The following is a 20611-nucleotide window of genomic DNA, read 5'->3' on the forward strand; positions in this document are numbered from 1 at the left end:
ACAACTAGGGTAGAGAAGAATGTCATTGGTCTGCATTTTAAAACAGACTTACCTAATGCATGCCTTTCAGACTAATATATTGATTGGGACATAATTACCCTGTGGATTTTGCACTTCTCCAAATGTTGTGACACAAGTCTTGGCTCAGAAAAAAGAAAGAAACCAAAATGCATATTTAAGGATAAAATGTGTATGTTATTTTACATGCATTTAAATATACATGATTAATTATTATTATTATTATTATTATTATTATTATTATTATTATTATTATTATTATTATTATTTATACCCCGCCCATCTGGCTGAGTTCCTCCAGCCATTGTGGGCAGCTCCCAATCAAGTGTTAAAAACAGTACAGCGTTAAATATTAAAAACTTCCCTGAACAGGGCTGCCTTCAGATGTCTTTTAAAGATAGGATAGCTGCTTATTTCCTTCACATCTGAAGGGAGTGCGTTCCACAGGGCGGGCGCCACTACTGAGAAGGCCCTCTGTCTAGTTCCCTGTAACCTCACTTCTCGCAATGAGGGAACCGCCAGAAGGCCCTTGGCACTGGATCTCAGTGTCCGGGCTGAACAATGGGGGTGGAGACGTATACAGGACTGAGGCCGTTTAGGGCTTTAAAGGTCAGCACCATCACTTTGAATTGTGCTCGGAAACGTACTGGGAGCCAATGCAGATCTCTCCGAACCGGTGTTATGTGGTCCCGGCGGCTACTCCCAGTCACCAGTCTAGCTGCCGCATTCTGGATTAATTGCAGTTTCCAGGTCACCTTCAAAGGTAGCCCCACGTAGAGCACATTGCAGTAGTCCAAGCGGGAGATAACTAGAGCATGCACCACTCTGGCGAGACAGTCCGCGGGCAGGTAGGGTCTTAGCCTGCGTACCAGGTGGAGCTGGTAGACAGCTGCCCTGGACACAGAATTAACCTGCGTCTCCATGGACAGCTGTGAGTCCAAAATACAAATTTTCATACATGTTTATCTTTTTTGAGGGGGAGGGGGGAATCCCAGTGTAATTCTGGGATTCTGATGAATAAACACATGTGAAACTGGCATGGACTGGAAATTCCTAGTCAAAACATCAGAACGGCTGTGAATTTCTCTGCTTCCACGAGTAGCAGCCTATATATAGTAGGAGAATTGACAGTTGGGGTGGCGTCAAAGTATTTTCTTAATGCAAAATTTTAGGAATGTAGAAGGTGCGGGGCTGTTTTTCAAAAAGCAGCCATGCATTTTCTATCAGGTCTGTTTCCAAACTAATTCAAGACAGCACAAAATTCTCAATTTCTTTCATCATATTTTACACCTGGTTTTCCTTCTTTTTCACCCTCCCTTTTCCAGCCAAACCAATGAGTTTATCGCTTCCTTTGACGCCCGAGTCACCAAAGTAAGTATCAAGAACTGTAAATATTTACAACAGGGAAGGGGTTTTAAATACATTTTGGCTACAGCAACTCCATTTCAGCTTGTTTTTATAAATGTGCCCTGTCTTCCAGTGATCCCAAGGGTTCCCCATTTGAGAACAAGACTATTGAACAAACTTTAAGTGTGGAACTCTCTGGAACTGCAGGTGAGAAGTGCATTGTCAGATATGTATATAGATATAGATGTTTTGTGTGGGGTTTTTTTATTGCTAGCTTGACATTATGAATTGCACAGCAATATGTTACCGTGGTCTCTTAAGAGATTAATTGTAATGTACTTTTAACAACAATTTTCCCCACATGGTTCCTTAAGATGAGATTTGCTTTAGAATTATGATTCCACTGTTACAGAGCTTAGTATAATGTCTAGGGAGGAAAAACGAATGAAATAATTTATCTGGAATAAATTCCCAGTCCCCTGACGTATATATTGCTAAATTTTAGTTGCATTTCCCTTACTCCCACCTTCTCTTACCTGAAAGGGATGATTCACACATGCGTGTCAATTACTTGATGACTGTAGCCATCAGTCGATGGCTTGCATTTACTGTATACAAGAATAATCAGGAAGAGTTTTTATATTACCTCAAACTTGATGCTTTCCATTTGAAATATTTCGCACATTTGGGTGCAAGTCATTGAAGACTGAGTGTCCAAGGGTTGTGAATGCATATGTGAACTGGCTCACAGACTGCACAACAGAAGATTTATAGCATCTGATCAGTGATTTAGAATTTGCTTCCTTCCTGTTTAAATTAGAGGATAAAACTTTGCCAAACAACATTTTTGCTGGGTAACAGGAAAGGGACCATCTAAGCTTAGTATTGGATTGCAGACAGTGACCTTCTCTTGATGACGTTTGCAGACCACAGAGCAGTAATGGAACAATCAATTCTCTTGTTTTTCTCTAACTTTAGAAAGTATGAGCTTTGAGGATATCTTGAGTATTAGAATGTAGACCTCGGCAGCCTTGTCTGAAAGCCATAGTATTGCACCTGCCATGAACTTGTCCTCTCTCAAGTTAAGGGCACTCCACAACTTAAAAAAATAATAATACACTCATAATGAAATCTAGTCTTATTATGGTCCTCTGCTTTGTACCTTCATTTTACACTCCTAACCTATTCTTGATCCTTTCAGGCTTCAAATCCTTATGCGTTTTTTATGTAGCCTTCCATAACTTGATTATATTATATTTATGTACACTTTTTGAAAAAGTCTGACCACTGGGTAGTTAATAGATCCTATCTATGTTTACCTGCAAGAATGTTTACTTCCAAAGAAATGCACCTAGGATGTCAGCCTGAATGTATTGCTTTCCTTTGAGATATCTTCTGCTTGCTCCTGGAGTCTGCAAAAGCTGAAGGGAGTGGTTTCACTGACTCTTCACAGGTTAATATTCTTTAGTGCAGAATATATTAGGCCCATGTGGACACATTTAAAGCACGTGACTTCCCACCCCACCCCCAGAGAATCCTGGCATATTTACTGGGCTCCATGTAATAACTTTTAAACAAGCGATGTTCTGATTTTATATACATTTGGTTTTTTTAAAAATCTTAATAAAACAGGGGGGGGACCTTTTAAACAAGTGACAAGTGGGGTGCCGTAGAGTTTTGTCCAGGGACCGTTGTTGTTTGACGTCTTTATAAATGATTTGGATGAAGGAATTGAGCTCATCAGATTTGCAGATGACACCAAACTGAGATGTCCCCTCCAGCATTTCCCCAATGACAATAGGGATGTCCTTTTCCATACCCTCCAACATTTCTCCAAGGAAAATAGGGATGTCCTAAGGAAAAGCGGGACATTCTAGAATCAAATCAGAAACCAGGACGGCCTTTGTAAATCTGGGACTGTCCCTGGAAAATAAGGACACTTGGAGGGTCTGTGGTGGTATAGAAATGTTTATTATTATTATTATTATTATTATTATTATTATTATTATTATTATTAATTTTGGTCATTAACAGAGATGGGCCCATTTAATTCCAACCTATAGTAGACAGCAGTGTTGTGTCTTCTGCCTGGATGCTGTCTTTAATGTTGCCTTGGCATTGTTTATAATAGTTTAAATAGTGGTTGCATTGCTCCCACTATGAGTGGGCCTGCTTGCGCTATTGATGTACTGTACACTATAAAAATATAAAAAGCACCTTCCTTTGTTTTCCCTCACTTCCTCTCTGCTGCCTTCTCCTTTCTAACAAAAGTGATTACTTTACTACACAGTCAACTGATAAAAATGCTCCCCTCTCCAGTTATTATTGGTTATCATTTATATATTCTGGATGGGTGTTGATAAAGCTGAATCTTTACATTCATTCTATACCTCAAATCATCATCTGGAATTTGCCATAGGGACTGCAAGACTAATTGTATACAGTGGTGCCTCGCTAGACAAAAAGAATTCGTTCCGCAATTCTCTTCGTCTAGCGGTTTTTTCGTCTTGCGAAGCAAGCCCATTGACAGCTTAGTGGATTAGCGCTACAGCTGTCAAGCGGCTTCCAGCGATCAGCTGTTAAGCGGCTTATCAGTGGAACAGCTGATAAGCGGCTTAGCGGCTTAAGAAAAGGGCAAAAAAAGCGAAAAAAACCCGCAGGGGGATGCAAGATGTTTTTCGTCTTGCGAAGCAACCCCATAGGGGAATTCGTTTTGCGAAGCGCCTCCAAAACGGAAAACCCTTTCGTCTAGCGGGTTTTTCGTCTTGCGAGGCATTCGTCTTGTGGGGCACCACTGTATCTACTTTGTCAAGGTAGACCATCAGGTGAACTGGGAGGAAACACTTAGGAAATGAATTTCCTGGCAACTCCCCAGGGATTATGCCATTTCCATTTTTATTTTTTTTATTTTTGTAGATAGTAAACTTAAATTTTGGGTTTAAAATTCTTTTCAAAATGTCCTGCTGTTTCTTCAGGTAAGACATATTTGAAGGAACAGTTCCAAAATCACATTTTGCACTTCATCAGTTTAAGAATTTGAGGTAATAACTTTCACACTTTTTGCCCAGTTTGGGCCATAGCAGATTCAAGATGGCCGGAAGAGATCTACAATGTATTGAAATAATTTATGGGAGCATCATGGCAAAGACGCAAAATGGGCAGTGTAAGCATGCATGGAATAAATCCTGTTTTTCAGGTTTTGCTTAAGGGAAAAAAAATAGCCTCTAGAGCCCCAGTGCCTGTTCTTTCAAGTATATATTATACACCCAAATGTTTTCCGTTTTGCTTGCTGCAGAAACTATGCAGCAATCAGACAATGCAATACTAGATTAGAATTGTTAGGGCAAAACATAACCTGCCCCCACTTTGCACTATCAGTGGCAATATTCACACGCTATGTTGTATGCATGCTGCATTTTCACTCCATTTTTGTCTGCCATATAAAGCAGAGTCTGTCCATGGACATTTCAGAATAATTTATTTAAGAATGAAGGCTACTGCATGTTTGTTTTTCCCTGTGAGGAAAATCATCGTATTTTCCTTGTTTAGCAGCATTAAAAAAAACTGTGAACACAAAGCTAATGAAAACAAATTTAACTTGTCCAAACTGTCTAACAGGGCAGGTATCCATGAGGATAATTTCACTGAGGATAAATCATCCAGGAAAAATGCAATGCTTGCAATGTATATAGCTTTTTTTTTACATTTTAGCTTATGTTTTATAAATATTTCCTGAAAGAAAATCTGTTTTAATTCCACCATATTAAAATCAGAACATCCTAGTCAAAGTCAGGCTCTTCAGATATACCTTCGGTCTCAGTTGCATAATTATACAACTTTTCCTCATTGTTCCTATACTGGTGACATGTATGCCAATCAGTGGTGAGTTAAAGCAGGAACGATCATAATCCCTTTCTTCCTGCTTGTTTCCTCCTTGATTTTCTTAGCTTTTTTTAGTATTTTCACCTCTTTCTATGTAGTTTCAGAACAAATAGAGCAGAATTTGTTTTGATGAAGATAAATTGATGTCGGCCTTTAAAGCAGTTTCCCCATCATAGTCCCTTTCTCCCCAGCCGTCTGAAAACAAATGGGTGCGTTTCTGTTGTGTGTATAGCATACTAAAGTCAGAAAGGAATTGCTTTCATTTGCTTTTCAAAGCTGTATTAGTCTGTTGTATTATTATTTTTCAAAAAGTATTTATATACTTATTTGACAGTAACCCCATAACACCTTTTAGGGATTACTTCTGAGTAGATTGGCCTATGATTGGGAATTTTAATCTAAGGAAATCTGAAACAAGGTAGTCTTTATTCTCCTTTACTTAAGCCTCTGGGCTGGAGCCCTCCCATAGACCCTGGCTCTGCCCACCACTGACATATAGTTCCAATAGATTATCCTTGAGGAAGTATGGTCCCTGGCAGAATGAAGCTTGATTAAGAAGTAGCTCCCCAAATGCACCTTTGCACTAAAGATGGATCAAAAGATGGATCTTGTGAAACGACAAACACTTCATTAAAGCATCTTGATAGTTCGCACTTTGGTTCTGCTGGTGTGACATGTTCTGGTGGCATATTCTGCTCAAGAAATTAGATGATGCTGTGCTGAGTACCCTGCATGAGACATCATTAATATTTGTTGATGAAGCTTGCTCATATAGGTGACACAGAAATTATTCAGGCACAAGACAGATGGATTATTGTAGTATGAAGTCTTTCTCAAGATCAGGGAGAACATCAAGAAAATGCTCATCCTCACATGCCACAGCAGAAGCTTTCCTTTACCACTTGTTGAATCACACATTTTTGATGTATGGAACCTAGTGAGAGATTGGTATTGAAATATACTCGGAGTCAAGAGTGGATTTCATGCTCTTTATTCAAGCTCATAGTAGTGGGAGGAATGGAAGTTTCCCCAGAATGTCTGCTTTATATACATTATTTACACAATGGGCCCCATGTGATTGGCTAATTCCGGGATTCACCTGTAGGCCAATCAGGTTGCGGATTCACTTCCACCTGGAGCTGGATTGGGTGGCTCCTGTGGACCAATCAGACTGCTGCATTCTGAATCCTATTGTTCTAAGACCAATCAGACTGCTGCCTTTTGGATCCTATTCAACTCAGTACATAACAGGTACACTTTGTGGACCAGAACTACAGCGACATTTTGCAAATCATGGATCCTTGCATCTGCAGTGGAAATGTGGCAACTGTGACTTGGGACCAGTGAGTGCTAGTCAACACTAGTCCTACTCAGAGCAGAGCCGCTGAAGTTAATGGACACAACTAACTTGGGGAGCATAAAATGAACATATTGCCTCAAGTGGGCAGGGTGCTATTGTGCTTGAGCCATTTCCACAGGCCTCTGGTTGGCCACTGTGAGAGCAGGAGTAGGTGGACCATTGGCCTGTAGGCTCCATATTGTCCTTCATTTGTTTTATCTTCTGAAAAAAATGCCATCTAGAAAAGAAGCTCCAATCATGAGATGGTTGTACATCTGTTGCCTTCCCACCCCTGTCCCACTCCTTCATTACTGCATGTTGCCCAAAGCTGAAGAGAGTAGTGGACTGTGAAGATGCTAGTTCCCCAAAAAGTGCATATCAATGCAACTTTTGCCTCATATTGAGGGAAGTATTCCTTAATTTATTTGACTTGGTTCTAAAGCTTGTGTCCTGCCTTCAAAGAAGAAAGAAAGGAAGAGCTGTTTTAGAGTTGTTTCATGGTTCTCTTTTTTAGGCTATCTTGACAATCTAGATGCGAAAAATTATGTTTTTTAAAAAAGAAAGGAAGGAAAGAAGAGAAAGAGACACACAAAGTTCTAACACAGTGCATGATAACTGTAAGCAGGTGTCATTGACTGTTTTGGGAATGCTGGAAAAAATAAACTGGGATTTCCTCATTCTTGGGCCATATTTTAGGTAGTTACCAAGAGTCCACCAGTATATTGCTTAGCTTTTCAGACGTACCCAAACCTAGTTAGTTAGTTAGTTAGCATTCACATGTGAATGTTGACAGTCACCAAATTCCAGATGTTCACTGTAGTAACACACACACATACATACATACACACACACACACACACACACACACACCAAGCAGAAGTCCCATTATCTGAAGTGTTCCCTACCCCCTGTTTCCACTCTGAATTGCAGCCTGGCCACCCCTATGGCTGGTGTTTGGGTTGTCTACCCACAAAGCGATAAAGTGATATGATCAAGAATGGGTGGCGGAAGGTTGGACCAGGGGAATGCCATCTAGTAAATTATTAGATCTTTCCAGAGGTCTATATTTATCCTCTGCTGTACTGACAACAAGATTAAACTGACTGCTCAACAGACATGTAGTCCTTTATTATATGATGGCTATTTAATTTTATTATCCATTCCCAGCTTCTGCCGTTTTGTGTCGTACAGAAGCCCTGCTGATTCTTTTACTGAATCAGGCCATTATCTTGTGTTCAGTGCCTTAAGTGGCTTTAAATAATGTTTCCCTTGATAATCCCATTTCCAAACTCATAAGATGTAAAAGAATCTGGTGGGTTGTTGTTTTTTTTAAGAATGCTGATGCTCACAGCATGTCTCCAGGAAGGTTCAACTCTCTACAGCCCGCCAATATGCATCCACATTATCAGATGTTTGTACGTTAACACTGAAGTACTCTCAGTCATGTTAAATTTTGACAGAAAAATTGCCATCAGTGTAAACCTGTGTTGTAAAGGCATAAGAGTTTTGGAATAAATTTCAAAAGCACATTGACATTAATCTTAGGTGGGAACTGGCGTTCTGCAACGGCTAAAACAGACTTGCACAATTTGCGGCCCACCTCAGTGGACACAGCCCACTAGCCAGGTAGTGTTGCCTTCCAGGTGGGGGCCACGATAAACACCTTGTGGGCTGGATTCAGTTTGGTGGGTCAGCAGTATGTGCAAGCCTAGGCTAAAATGTTACATTCAGGCCTAGATATATCTAACCCATTTTGGTCAAATCTGTGAGGGAGTGGACTGAACTTCCACAAGCTGTTAAAAACAGATGTATTTACTCGAGCTTTCCTTGGCCTCAAATACCAGTCAAACGATTCCCGGTTCCTGTAATTGTGGTATGCTGCTTTTATTGGCTTTTTAAAATTGTACATTGAATTCACTGTGTTGAATTGTTTTATTGAATAGCATGCTATTGTATAATAAGTCTCACAGTACAGTAAATAGTACAGTACAGTAAAGTGACTTATTTATTTATATCTACTTTGAGGACCTTATTTTGGATCAAATGTATAAGCGTGTATATAATTCTCCTAGATTGGTCAGAGCAGTTCACACACACACACACACAAACACGTATTCCGTGAAACATTTGACTTCTCTTTCCGTTCCAAAAATGGAAGCACCATTCCAAAACACCTAATGAGTTTGTGGCTAAAGTGATACTTGGATAAAGGACATTCAGGCTCACACTAATTTTCCTTTTCAGATGACTGTCCAAGAGGGGCATCTACACTTGGATAACTTCTTTTAAAAAACAAAACATAACATAACTGTTAAATATTTGGAATAGTGATGCATGCATTACTCGGTTGTGCCATGTGCACGTTTTCCGGGAGTGTAGGGAAAAGGTTGTGCATTTTAAAATGGAAAATACCATGGAAACTTGTGGGAGAGAGAGGAAGGCAGTTTAAGCAGCCTTGCATGCAGTTGGGGAATCCTTCTCGGGGAGCAGGGAGAGGAGGAGACAGTGCCAGAGGTATTGGATTGTCCTTGTAGCATTTTCAAAGGCCATTCAATTTAAGGGAAGACCTTTTAAAGAAAACTTTAAAAAGGTGGCCTTGAAAGTTTGCTCTAGGCAAAACTTGCTTGCAAATTAGAGATGTGTGGACCCTCCTGACTTGACCTGCAACCTCCATATTTATTTGGATACTTTCCATTATGCAGAAGAGTACTGTGGCATTGCAACCGAGGACGAGGTTGTGGGGAAGGGAAGGAATATCCTCAAAACAAAACAGAATTAAATGGCTGGAGTTTGAGGGGAAGCATTGTTGTGGTGCATGTACCACTTCTGCTGGATTTGCTGTGCAGAAGTACATAAGTGTGAGTGATGTAGAGGTACTTGTTTATTATAGAGCACATTTCAATGCAGTAATCATAAATATTGCTAAGGTTGTGCTCTGTTGAAATATGACCTACATACTCTTGATTGTTTGTGTTACGTGATTTGTCTGACACCCATTACATCCCGGGTAATGGCAGCCATTTGTTGCTCTGCACAGCAGGCGCTTTTGACAAAGGAAAATAGGCAGCAATAAAAAAGCTATAGTCTGAATTACATTCTGCACAGTGCCGCACTGCTGAGAGTTTGTGCAAGTGTGTTAACAATGCTCTGAACTGCCTCTTGTCAGCCTTCAGCCTGTAATGGCCATCTGTCCTCACATAAATCTGTCAAAACCTGCTAAGTTCAAGAGAGAGCACGGAATATACCTTGCACTGTCAACGCCAAAATGTACACATTTTGCAGAGAGAAAATCAGCCAGCGTGAAATAATCCAAAAGGGTGCAGAATGTTTTAGCACTATTGATTTAGGATCATGGCATGAGATGGAACTCAGATTACTGTGATTAGAGTAAAGGCAAAGCAGACGTGATACTCGCTGTGAATAAATATGGCGCTAATTTTCTCGAAGTTTATATAGAGGGGAAGTGGGCAGAGTTTGGTCCTAGGTAGGAAAGAAGAACCAATGCAAAACTTTTCTTCTCCTTACTTAAATAAATATTGCACATTCCCCATCTTCGCTGGTGACAGGGGTGTTCTTAGGGGTTGATGAAACCAGCCCCCCTCCAGGGGGCAGATCCAGGGGTGTGTGTGTAAAATTCACTCCAGAAATTTATCTGTGTAAAGTCATTAGACAACAGCTGGGAGCTCAGCAATAAGAGAAATGGCAAGGCAGTATTAAGGTAGATGGCTTGAAACTGTGGAGTATATGACGTTTTTGTGTGTACCACAGCAAGAGCATACACAGGAGAAACTTCCCATCCTTGTCACACCTCAACACAAAGGCACGCAAGTTGTTTTTTTTGTTTTGCCCTTCTCACTTTGCAACACTTTGGGACACTTCGAGTTCTTGGTTTGCATAAAGTGTAGTAATTTCTAATGTGCCTGTTGTGGTTAAGTGTGGTGTCCCCCCCCCCCTGTGAGGGAGCACCGATATACCTCCTTGCCAAGAATCCAGGGGAGCCTTCATAGTGACAAACTTGGGTTTGCATCTGACAGTAAACTCATTGGGAAGCCATAGCAAATACTGGCTCACTACGCAGGTGGTGCTGTGGGTTAAACCACAGAGCCTAGGACTTGCTGATCAGAAGGTCAGCGGTTCGAATCCCCGCGACGGGGTGAGCTCCCATTGCTCGGTCCCAGCTCCGGCCAACCTAGCAGTTCGAAAACACGTCAAAGTGCAAGTAGATAAATAGGTACCGCTCCGGCAGGAATGTAAACGGTGTTTCTGTGCGCTGCTCTGGTTCACCATAAGCGGCTTAGTCATGCTGGCCACATGACCCAGAAGCTGTACGCTGGCTCCCTAGGCCACTAAAGCGAGATGAGCACCACAACCCCAGAGTCAGCCACGACTGGACCTAATGGTCAAGGGTCCCTTTACCTTTACCTTTATTTGTTTACAGGTTCAATTTAGTAGCCATTTGGTGGAGGCAGGTCTAATTTTGAATGCTGCCCTATGTGAAAAGCTTCCTGCAAATAGAAAACCAGCACTGCCGGCAAAACCTTGTGCTAGCTTTCTATCAGAAAGGGAGAAGCTCTCAAAAGAGTTATTCGCCACATGCACATTCTGTTTCCTCAGAACCATATGATTTCATGCCCATCTTATTTTCTTGATGTGGGTGGGGATTAATTTGTTTAGCTTTCATTTTGCTTATGTGTTCATTTATAACTTCATTTCAACTTAAAAGGCATCTAATATACGTGAGTTGTTAAGTTCCTGTGCTTAGTTCCTAGTCCTTAATTTTTAAGGCTCCCCAACTCACTCTATCTTTCTCCTTAAACATGGTGCTCCTCATCTAAGCTTATTCCTTTTTGCACATTTTACTAATGATATGGAAGTATTTTTATTTTAGGAGAAATTCAGTGATTGATTTTTTTGATTTTTTGATTTTGTTTAAAAACAGACACTTGCAAGCCCTTCTGTGCAGCAGACTCACCAACTTTACCAGACAATACCCTTCAATAGTCCATTGGCTAGAACAGGTAGTCATTATCATTTGGGGTGAATAAATGAGGCAGCCTTTTTTTCATAAAGCCTATGACTCTAATAAAGTTATTGGCCATGTTGACCTTCATCAACAAATAGCTTTCCTCCAAACACCACATTACCGATGTAAAAAAAAAAAGCCAAATAACCAAAAATATGTAATCGTATTGCGGAAGCGATAGGTTTCACATCATTTTCCGAGTTTGGCTCAAACTGACCAGCAAAAACATCTATAATATATTAAAATGTTTTGGGGAGCATCAGCAAAAAATTTAGAAAAAGCAGAACCAATTCTTTCACTGAAGGCTAAAAGAGTTCTGTAATGGTTATATGGGGTTGCTCGTGCGTAAGTTGCCGCCACTCCTGGCTAGGTTGCCTGGTTAAACCTTTTCCTGGCTGGACAGCCCTTCACTTCGTGGCTGTTTCAGTCGCTAGCAGAATCCGTCAGTGGGCGTTTCTTGAACTTCTTCCAGCAAAGAAGTTCTTTGACGCCAAGTCTACGCCTACTTTCCCTGCGCGGAAGTCTTCTGCGCAGGGTGGGTGTGGGTAGCGGAGGACCCGTGCTCTCCCCGCTGGTCTCCGGCGAAGAGTCCTGGAGCTCCCTCGCCGATTCCGCCATCAGCCCCCCTCTATCCCTGGTGTTACACTGATTTCCTTCCCCAGCCGATGAGCTCCCTCTCTCCCTGCTGGGCCCTTCTCCGGCATCGCTTGGGAGCCTTGCCTCCACCTCTGGCTCCGATGTCAGTTCCCTGACAAGTTCCTTTGGACTGAAGAGTGCTCTGTCTTCTGCAGATTATACACATTTCTCACTGTCTCTCTTTTGGCCTGACACTGATCAGTGGTTGATCATACCTCTGTTGAGGTATCGTTCCTGATGCAATACAATATTGTTCCCTCCATTTGTCAGCACAGTTCCTTTCAGAGATCTTAAAATTGCATATTGAAGGATTAAACTAGACCTCCTGATGTAGGCTATAAGTCCCCACATCTTCCACGGCAAGGGGACTCCATTTTGTGGTTTGCCTCAGGTGCCAAAATGTCTTGGGCTGGCCACACTACCCGCAGCAGTGACAACATGGCTGTGCAGTTTGCTGGATTATTGTTAGGGACCCATAGAGGCCTTGGGCTGTTATGTGGTGGCTTGGTGTATTGAGACACACCTTGGATGCCTCTAAGTCAGTGAAATGCTTATGTGTTGCTCTTGAAACTGAACATTTCTAACAGCTGTTCTCTGTGTTACTGGCCATTGGAATGCTGTAGGTTATGGCTGAGGTTTATGTGGAATGGGTTTTTGTCTTATTTTTCCAAAGTAACACCTCTGTTCCTCTTTGAATTTGCCTATCTGAACTAGAGATCTTCAGTTTCCACATTGTAAAAGTAAAGCAACAGAGTTAAATACAATTCTGCACAGCTTTATTTAAGCCAATCCTGTGCTGTTGGGAGGAATAACAATACTTAAACTACCCCTGGACACTATTTGACTGTTCAGCGAACATTTCCATCGATGCAAATTTCTGAACCTCCTTAAAAAAGAAAGAAAAACAACTTGTTTCATTACCCAACGTAGCTTCTCAGTTAACTTGCCTCTCAGCTAGGAAGATGTAGTTCCCAACATTTTGTTTTTTAAAAATCATTCGATTAACATAATCTTTTATAGAACCTGAAAGAAACTCAAAAAGAGTTGCAGACATCCGCTACACAAAACTATCAGCAGTGGGATGAAAGCTTTTCCTTCTTTCATTCTAGGTGGTTCAGCGTGGCTGTGTGTGATCTTTCATCTCTGCAAAGAGATCTGGCATAGTAAATTCACATCATAGTGAGCAGGGAGAGCGGGGAAACCTGGTAGTTATTGATCTGACATTTGTCTCCTCTTTATTTACTTAATCCTCTATTTGCTCGACACAAAGTAAATTTCAGCCTCTCCTTTGTAATATTCATTGGCATTTGGGTATTTAGTTGCCGTTTCAGTTTCACTGTTGTTCTGTTTATGAAGAACCTTGTTGTTTTGTTTCCAATATTTTATTATTTGTATATTAGCAAGGGTTTCTTGAATTATTGAGCTCTGCAGACCTGAATCTTTGCTACAAATTGTATGGCCAGTTTTAGGTCTTGCATCTGTTTGTGTTGCCTATTACTGAAGTTCTCCACGTTTCTGTCATCTAGATTATTTCAGCTTTAGAAATAGTTGGATTGGGTGGAGAAGACTGGCAGTGTTTTAAATTTACAGTCTAAATCTACAATTTACAGTATCAACTTTGTATAATGAATATCACTGAAATTAGTCCAAACTCTCTATCTATTGAGAGGACACCCAAATAGTCCAGAAACCTGATAAGAAAATAAATTAATAAAATCAAAATCCACCCCCACTTCCAATAGTGTTTGATGCATCCTAGTTTTGATGTTTGAAGGAATAAACATTCCTTAGACATTATTTTAGCTGTGTGGTTACCAATCACATCTGCTGTTGTTTTCTTAAATAATTGCTATGCGTGTGGGCCCCAATTCTCAGTGCATCTGTGTCATATGGAGAAGAGAGGATTGCCCCTTCACCCCCAGCCACAATCTTGATGAAAACTGATTTCCCCCATGTGGTAATAATAATAATAATTTATTAAGCAAATAAGAAAAAAAGGTTCCATTGATACCCATAGTAGATTTTGAGGTTTTTTTGCAATGCCTTTTGCAGTATTGGGATGATTTTCATTGTGATTGAGGCTGGGAAGGGAAGAGATAAGGATCCCTTCCCCATGTGCAGTTAAAGAAGCTTCTGGTTTGGCCTGTGCTGATATACATTCGGAAGCCCTTTTTAAAGCACTTCTTTTAGCAATTTTGGAGCCATAGGAATGCATGCCCCTCCCACATCACTGTGGTAGTATTGAAGACCAAGGCCATGTGGGAGGAGCCCATGATTTGGTTCTTCTCATGCCAGTGTTTCTCCAGTTACTTTGGGGGACAATGCTGGTGTGGAAAGGAACCACAACATTCGCTTCTGCCTTGTGATCTAGGACTTCGTGACATTACCAAGTGGTGCAAACAGGATCCATGCTGCAGCTATTCCACACCACTAAAGGTAATAACAGAAGGGACTTTTAGTATCATCAGCATCACTTTTTATGTTGCAAGGGGTAAATAAAAGCATTGTTTTGTTTTTAGTTGTGTGCGTGTGTGTCTTTGCTTGCTTGCTTCATTCATTCATTTTAATGAACATGATTTCTTTATGTATATAGCACCCTCAGTGTTCATAACACAATACAGAGTAGCAACAAGATGATACATCTTTTCCTCTGAGATTCTGACTATCTAAATTTCAACTTGGGGAAGTCGATGGCGGGAGGTGAGCAAGATGGAAGCCAGGGTGAACTAGAGAAGACTGTGTGTTCGGTGTAGCTGCATGCACATAAAATAGGCGAATAAGGGGTTGTGGCAAAGGTTTCGTGGAAAAGATGGGTTTTGAGGATATGCTTCAGGGAAGTGACAGGAGGGGGCCTCATGAAGGTGTTTTGGGGAAAGTTAGGGTAGAACCCACATGCTAACCAACTTTGGTTGGTTTTTGCTTTCCTCTTAGGCTTAACTCCGCCTACAACCCCTCCTCACAAAGCCAACCAAGACAACCCTTTTCGGACTTCACCAAAGCCAAAGTCGTCATGCAAGACTGTTATGCCACCTTCCAAAAAACCGCGCTGCAGTGAGTCTTCCAGCTCTCAAGGACATAACTTAGTTCGGAAGGGTCCGGAACAGTCAGAGCTGTATGCGCAACTTAGTAAAACAACTGTGCTGTCTGTCGGTCATGAGGAGAGGAAGACAAAGCGGCCTGGTTTGCGGCTGTTTGGTGACCATGACTACTGTCAGTCTGTTAATTCGAAAACAGAAATACGCATCAACCTATCCCAGGAGCTTGAGGAGTCCAGACAAGTCCAATTGAAAGGCTGCTTGCCTGAGCGGTGGTGCCATATTTGTTCTTCTTTCGAACCATGTGACCAGTACAAGAGAGAGACTTCACAGGCGAACAGGCAGGATTTGCAGTGCAACAGCCGGAAGCAGCTCCAAGACCAGGAAATCCGGGCCGAACTCAATAAGCATTTTGGTCACCCTAGCCAAGCTGTTTTTGAGGAAGAGACCACTAAAACCAATGCACTGAGGGACAACGGCAATTATAGTGACGAACAATTCTCCAAGCTACCTATGTTTATAAATTCAGGACTCACAATGGAAGGTCTTTTCGATGACAGCGAAGATGAAAGTGACAAACTGTGCTGGTCGTGGGATGGGACGCAAGCCTACTCCTTGTTTGACCTGTCGGCTTCTTGCTCATCTCTTAACTCTCCATGCAGAGATTCAGTGTCTCCACCCAAATCCCTCCTTTCTCAAAGATTCCAAAGGATACGTTCTCGATCGAGGTCCTTTCCTCAGCACCGGTCTTGTTCCCGTTCTCCATATTCCCGATCGAGATCAAGGTCGCCGTGCAGTAGATCCTCCTCAAGGTACTGTATTGGAAGAAAGTTTCTGAGCAGTAACAAGCGGCGTGATGGGAGGTGACTGCCCGCTTGCAGGAAGTTGCTGTGCTAACCTTTTATCAGCAACCTCTCCGATGCTAAGCTAGTTACAGTTCATACGAAACGAGGTTGACAGTCGCTAACTCAGTCATCCATTCTTATCTCAGTACAGAATTTGCAGAGAGAAAATAAATCACTTGGGCAGACAAAAGGAAATACTTTCCCACACAATTATGGAATTCATTCCCGTAACGTGTGCTGATGGCCAACTAACTTAGAGGTTGTTGGATTATTAGATCAGTTGAAATTTGCGGAAGATAAGTCTCTTAAAGGATAGGAGCTCTGATAAGCTAAGTGGAGTCCCCATGATCTCTCAATACTCAGAGCCTGAGTTGTACGTCAAAATGGAGCCACATAGCTTGCCATTGCTGGAGTCAGAATCTTAGACAAGTTGGACCCTTGAGGCAGCAAGGCAATGCATATTTTGTTGTTAGGTGGCTAAGAAATGCACATATTATGACAAAACCTTATCAGCAGATAGAAAGAAGCTATAGATGTGAGCCGTAGGAAGCTGGGGATAACTCATCCTTTACAATCAGTGACAAATGTTCTTTTTCATTTCTTCTAACAGATCTTCCTACTATCATGAGTCCAGTCACTGTAGACCCCTGGCATATAGAAGTTCTCCCTTGTATTCAAGATCCCGATCCCGATCGCCATATAGCCATAGACCCAGGTAGTGTAGCATCCCATATTTATATGTCTCACATTTTTAACATATATTTCTTTTTGCATGTGTCAAAAGAACAACACACCCAATCTTTATTATTCATTGTACCTCTGGGAAATTCAGGCACTTGATTTTAATGATTAAGTTATGTCTCCTAGATATGACAGCTATGAGGAATATCAGCATGAAAGGCTGAAGAGGGAAGAATACCGCAAAGAATATGAAAAACGGGAAACTGAAAGGGCCAAACAAAGAGAGAGACAGAGGCAGAAAGCAATTGTAAGCACTATGCAGATAACTTTCATTTTGGAAGAGATTTGTTTTATACTCCTTTTCTCTGTCTTTTTTCTCCTTAAATGGAACAAACAAAACACACACACTAATCTCTTCACATGCATTTCTCAGTAATTCTGATCTCCTGTGCTCCAGTTGTGCTTTCATTTCAATGCTCACTTTGCCTTTAAAATGTAATATTTTAAAGCTACTGTAAATCATCACTTTCTACGTTCAGTAGCCACTAGAAGACATATTAGAAAAGGGCTTTGTCATGGATAGTAAGCAGCAAAGTAGCTTAAATTTTTGTAGCATATGGGATGTATAGAAATATATAAATCTGCCATAGAAGCAGCAACTTCTGTAATGCAGACAAAAATGTGCTTTGTCCTAAGATATTCGTCTTGGGGCATATGTGTGCTACAAAGTTAAGGTAGTTGTTCGCTTATTTCAATGCCGTTGCACCCCCTGAAGAATCTGGGTGACTCTTAACTTCATTAGAGACCCTTTTTCTCCCTCACAGAACTAAAGTTTCCCAAGAAAAGGACTAACTTTTTCAACCAGTATCAGTCTTTGTGTAAATTTGCCCCTGGCAGTGAGTCATTGGATAAATGCAGAGGTTTAGTGGTGACACAAAAGCTATACATTAGGTTTAAAACAGGACTTGTTAGGGTGTGTGCGTTGGGATTTGTTATTGCTGCAAATAGTTGGCTGGCTGCGTGAGGCCAGAGAAATATCACTGTAAAGAGTTGCAACATGCCCTTGTATGACCTCTTGTCCCATGCGCTCCCCCACCGAGATGTTGACATTCCTGCATTGACTTTGTATGCCTCTTTCAAGCAATAGTACAATAGCTCTGATTTTCCTAATGGCTTGAGCAAGGCCTGGGTCCATTTATATCTGGTGTGAAGTTTTGAGAAGACTAAATTTGAGCTACATTGTTGGGCTATGCCATTTCTTTGGAGCAAGGCTAGCAAATGGGGTCCCTTTGAGATGTTGGATTGCATCCCTGACCCTGATGGCTCTTGTGGTTGATGGGAGTCGGAACCCAACAGCAGCTGAAGGGTTGGCGTTCCCTGCTTTAGATGAACAAACATTTTCAGGTGTGCTACATGAATGTGTTGAAAGAGCTTTCCTACAGGCTACAGGAAGAAGACAAGGGGCATTTGCTAGTGATTGTTCTCCACCAACACCACTCGCCCAACCTGTGTAATGTCATGGTTTTGACACCACACTGACAAAGCAGATAATACGAGGCAGTGGTAGCAACTTAACAGCATATTTTACGTGTGGGACTTGAGACACATTTTTGAAAATTACTCAGAACCCAAAGCAAGATGAACTCCGTTGAACAAACCCCCCTATTTCCGCATGTAGCAGATTGGAGTAGATGATCCTTAGGGTCCCTTTCAGCTCTGCAGGAATCTAAGAAATAATACAAATCACCTAAGCATTGGCAGATAGACTATAGTGGCAACATGCAGATTGTGAAAGCTTTCACATATGAGCCTTCAAAAATGTGTTTGAAAAATATTTCAGCTGTCATTTGTAAAGTAAGGTCTAAGGTATTCAGACAGAGAGCATATGGCGTTGTTGTTGTTGTTTTCATTTTCTTTTGGCAATTTAACATTACGCTATAAAAGAATGAATTTCTTTTTGGTAAGCTCCACCATCAAGAAGAAGAAGAAGAGTTTGGATTTGATATCCCGCCTTTCACTCCCTTTAAGGAGTCTCAAAGCGGCTAACATTCCCCTTTCCCTTCCTCCCCCACAACAAACACTCTGAGGTGAGTGGGGCTGAGAGACTTCAGAGAAGTGTGACTGGCCCAAGGTCACCCAGCAGCTGCATGTGGAGGAGCGGGGAAGCGAACCCAGTTCACCAGATGACAAGACTACCGCTCTTAACCACTACACCGCACTGGACCCTAGCTTTGCACCATTTCTAAATCCAGACAGTGTGCTGGGGTAGTGGCACTGCTCATCTGACCTCCTGATAGCTGAGGGAGAGGTGGAGATGTGAAGTGACGAGCTCAGCGCAGTGCAAACACACCAGCAGGAGCAATGGACTGGCTGCACCAATGCCTTTGCACTGCGCTGACCTTCCTGCCACTTCCCCCTCTCCCTCCCTCTGGATAAGCATCAGTGACTCAGCTCTTGGGAGGTCAGGTGAGCAGGAAGGGCTGTAGCTCAAGGGCAGAGAATCTGCTTTGTGTAGAGAAGGTCCCGGGTTCAGTCCCTAGAATCTCCAGGTAGAGATTTGCCTGAAGCCCTGGACAGCTACTGTCAATCTCTGTAGGCAGTGCTTTCTGACAGCATTCTGTGTTCCTCTGCCTCACACTACTGACTTCAGCTGAAGGTTGACCGAAGCAGCATTAGGCAGCCAAAAATGTTTTGGGAAATAACAGGATTGCTATGCTTATTCACTAACGAATGAAACAGAAATGGGTAGATTCTTAAGCATAAAGACAAACCCCAACGTTTTGCCTACATCCCTCTCTTCCTGGTTACTTCCCATCCTCATATCCCTGCATGCAAGCATGGAAACATTATCAGTCCCTCCTGCACAATTCCCCCCCCCCCACTCCACAGTAACTCAGAGCAGGGCTTTAAGTGTGGCAGCCCCAGTTCTGTGGAACAGCATAGCTGTCAAGATATGAGAGGCTCCTACGACCGACACCAGGCACAGGCGAACTCGGCCGTCCAGATGTTTTGGGACTACAACTCCCATCATCCCTAGCTAACAGGACCAGTGGTCAGGGATGATGGGAATTGTAGTCCCAAAACATCTGGAGCTACACTTTCTGGAAACAATTGAAGACATTTTTGTTCACACACCTTCCCAGCTTAGATAAATAGGTCTTTGCCACAAGTGTCTAATTTGTGTGGTTTTTGTTTTGTTGTAAATTTATCTGCATTTTTAAGTATTTGTGTGTGTGTGTCTATTGTACATTGCCTTGAGATGATTTTGTATAAGGAAATTACAGTGGAACCTCAGGTTGCAGACGTAATCCGTGACGGAGGCACGTCCGCAACCCACAGCGTTCGCATCCTGAAGCGCCGCTTCTTCGCATGCGCAAAGCGTGATTTAGCGCTTCTGCGCATGTGCGAGCGGTGAAACCCGGAAGTAACCCATTCCGGTACTTTCAGGTTTCCCGCGGTCCGTAACCCAAAAACACGTAACCTGAAGTGGCCGTAACATGAGGTATGACTGTAATACATTCATGATGATGATGATTACCAGAGCAGGGTGATGTGGACCAATGTGAGTGAGACCATACTGTTCCTACTGTTAGTGTTACCAGCTCTTCAGAGTATGCACTCTTAAGAGTCCAGATAAAAGAGGTGCATGCATGCATCATCTAACTTTTTTTCATTTGCTAAAAGCAGCCATGTGTGGATTCTGGGATAGGGGATCTGGATAATCTCTTGGAAACATGCATGGCCATCAAACATTGGCAGATGCATCAAAGCAAGATAACCTTAAAACTTTTTTTGAAGTTGGAAA

General features: G+C 41.9%; 1 protein-coding gene across 6 annotated transcripts in view; it reads left to right on the forward strand.

The window, feature by feature from the left end:
* Window positions 1-20611, forward strand: part of PPARGC1A (PPARG coactivator 1 alpha) — a 652154-nt gene that overhangs the window by 619033 nt on the left and 12510 nt on the right. For all 6 annotated transcript variants that reach the window (XM_081924454.1, XM_081924456.1, XM_081924455.1 and 3 more), the window contains 5 exons: window positions 1344-1389; window positions 1499-1572; window positions 15177-16092; window positions 16736-16840; window positions 16993-17113. In XM_081924454.1, coding sequence (XP_081780580.1) covers window positions 1344-1389; window positions 1499-1572; window positions 15177-16092; window positions 16736-16840; window positions 16993-17113 — 1262 coding nt within the window. The remainder of the gene's footprint in view (window positions 1-1343; window positions 1390-1498; window positions 1573-15176; window positions 16093-16735; window positions 16841-16992; window positions 17114-20611) is intronic.

Source organism: Podarcis melisellensis (genome assembly GCF_964234715.1).
Source record: "Podarcis melisellensis genome assembly, chromosome: 9".
Lineage (NCBI taxonomy): Eukaryota > Metazoa > Chordata > Lepidosauria > Squamata > Lacertidae > Podarcis > Podarcis melisellensis.